The sequence below is a fragment of the Cupressus sempervirens genome, chromosome 8 (genome assembly GCF_028749045.1).
Source record: "Cupressus sempervirens isolate cs-2001-9-10 chromosome 8, ASM2874904v1, whole genome shotgun sequence".
NCBI lineage: Eukaryota > Viridiplantae > Streptophyta > Pinopsida > Cupressales > Cupressaceae > Cupressus > Cupressus sempervirens.
This window is the reverse complement of record NC_143125.1, coordinates 259196906-259198583: the sequence shown is the minus strand read 5'-3', so window position 1 is coordinate 259198583 and position 1678 is coordinate 259196906. Positions and strand designations below refer to the sequence as shown.

Below are 1678 nucleotides of genomic sequence, written 5' to 3'. Positions count from 1 at the left end.
TAAAATTTGGTTGAAGACCAATAGGAAGAATGATGTAGAACAATAATGAGTGATCTTGAAATATAATAGTAATGGTGTAGAATAGTACTGCGATATGTTGAAATTAATTCAAAAATGAAAATCTTGTCTTCCTTACAGAATTGGAGGTTATATTTGATGGATCTTAATGTTGACTGTATCAGCATCTATGTTTTGATATATATTATGTAGTATGTTATGATATATATCTATGTTTAGTATGTCTATACAAGGCCATGCGATTAATGCTTGCTCTACATTTTATATATTTATATATTATTATGTGAGTACACTAAACATTTAATCCATTATGTGGTTGTAGGTCATTCGATGGATCCTATTGATGATATAGAAATCCAAGGAGCAATTGTTAAGAAGATCAAGGTCATGCGCCTACTCGTCGTTTTGCTTGCCAGCCTTGCCGTAATCATAGTAGCATCTTCTGAAGAAGCTAGAAGTCAGAGACGTAAGCGAAGAAGACCTTTATGTCCTTTTTATAAGCGCATTATCCATTCAAATAATATTGATTGCCATGACAAATACGCATGAGTAGAATTGCTTTCTTTCGCTTGGCCACAATTCTAAGGCAAAAAGGGAGAATTGAAGATATGCCAAATTTAACATTAGAAGAACAACTTGTTATGTTCCTACATACCATTGGCCACAATCTAAGGAATTGTAAGATTGGTCATAACTTTGGTCATTTTGGGGAGACAGTGAGTCGACACTTCCACAAGGTCTTGAAAGCTATCTTAGGGTTGCATAATGAGTATCTTTTACCCTTTGTTGCAACCACTCCTTCAGAAATAGCTGGGAAGGACTGTTTTCATCCGTTCTTCAAGGTAAATATACTAGTGCCATTATTTCATCACTACAAACTTAAATATATTAATATGTATTTGATAAGAATATTGCTTATTGTAGGATTGTATTGGTGCAATTGATGGAACCCATATGCCAGTTATAGTTGATGTGGACTTCCAAGCCAAATATTGAGATAGAAAAGGCAACATGTCACAGAAGGTTTTGGGTGTTTGTTCGTTTGACCATAAGTTTCAGTACATTCTTGCTGGTTGGGAAGGGTTTGTTGCAGATAGTCAAGTGCTTGCTTCGACTCTCTCTAGAGCGGATCTGTAATGCCCCGCTCAGAGATCCTTGGAACAAGGATGAAATACAAGCCAAGCTTTTTTTTTTTTGAACAAGTATGAGTGCACATGTCAACATCATATATGGATCACATCGATCGCAATGGAAGACTTAACCACCATCCCGACAACCAACGAATCTCCAAATGCTACCACCCAAACTAACATACACACAACATGAAACATAAAGCCAAAAAGACAACAATACAAAGAATCTAAGATCTGTAATTTAAGTAAACCCAAAGGTACTAGAATCACTAGAAAATGATCCCCAAAAACTAGTGGAGATGCCCCTTATTTTCCGCATGAGGACCACAAACTGACAGATTTTTGCACGAAGATGTGTAGCATGCCTCGCGAGAAAGTGCATTCTGCGCGAGGATGTGTACCAGGCGATGTGAGGAAGTGCTTGGCCAAATAGCCCAAGCACCCAATATTGGTGTTGGGTTTCGCGTAAGAAAGTGCTCCACCATGCAAAGAAACCGAACATGCCATGCGAGATCTTGCATCCTTGT

At 37.6% G+C, this 1678-nt stretch overlaps 1 protein-coding gene across 1 annotated transcript; it reads left to right on the top strand.

Moving 5' to 3' along the window:
• Positions 1–365: 365 nt before the first annotated feature.
• LOC149542449 (uncharacterized) lies at positions 366–1036 on the top strand. The gene is made up of 2 exons (XM_089797395.1): positions 366–860; positions 943–1036. Exons 1-2 carry the CDS (start codon positions 564–566, stop codon positions 1012–1014), a joined length of 369 nt encoding a protein of 122 aa, XP_089653521.1. The 5' UTR covers positions 366–563; the 3' UTR covers positions 1015–1036.
• The last annotated feature ends 642 nt before the right edge of the window (positions 1037–1678 follow it).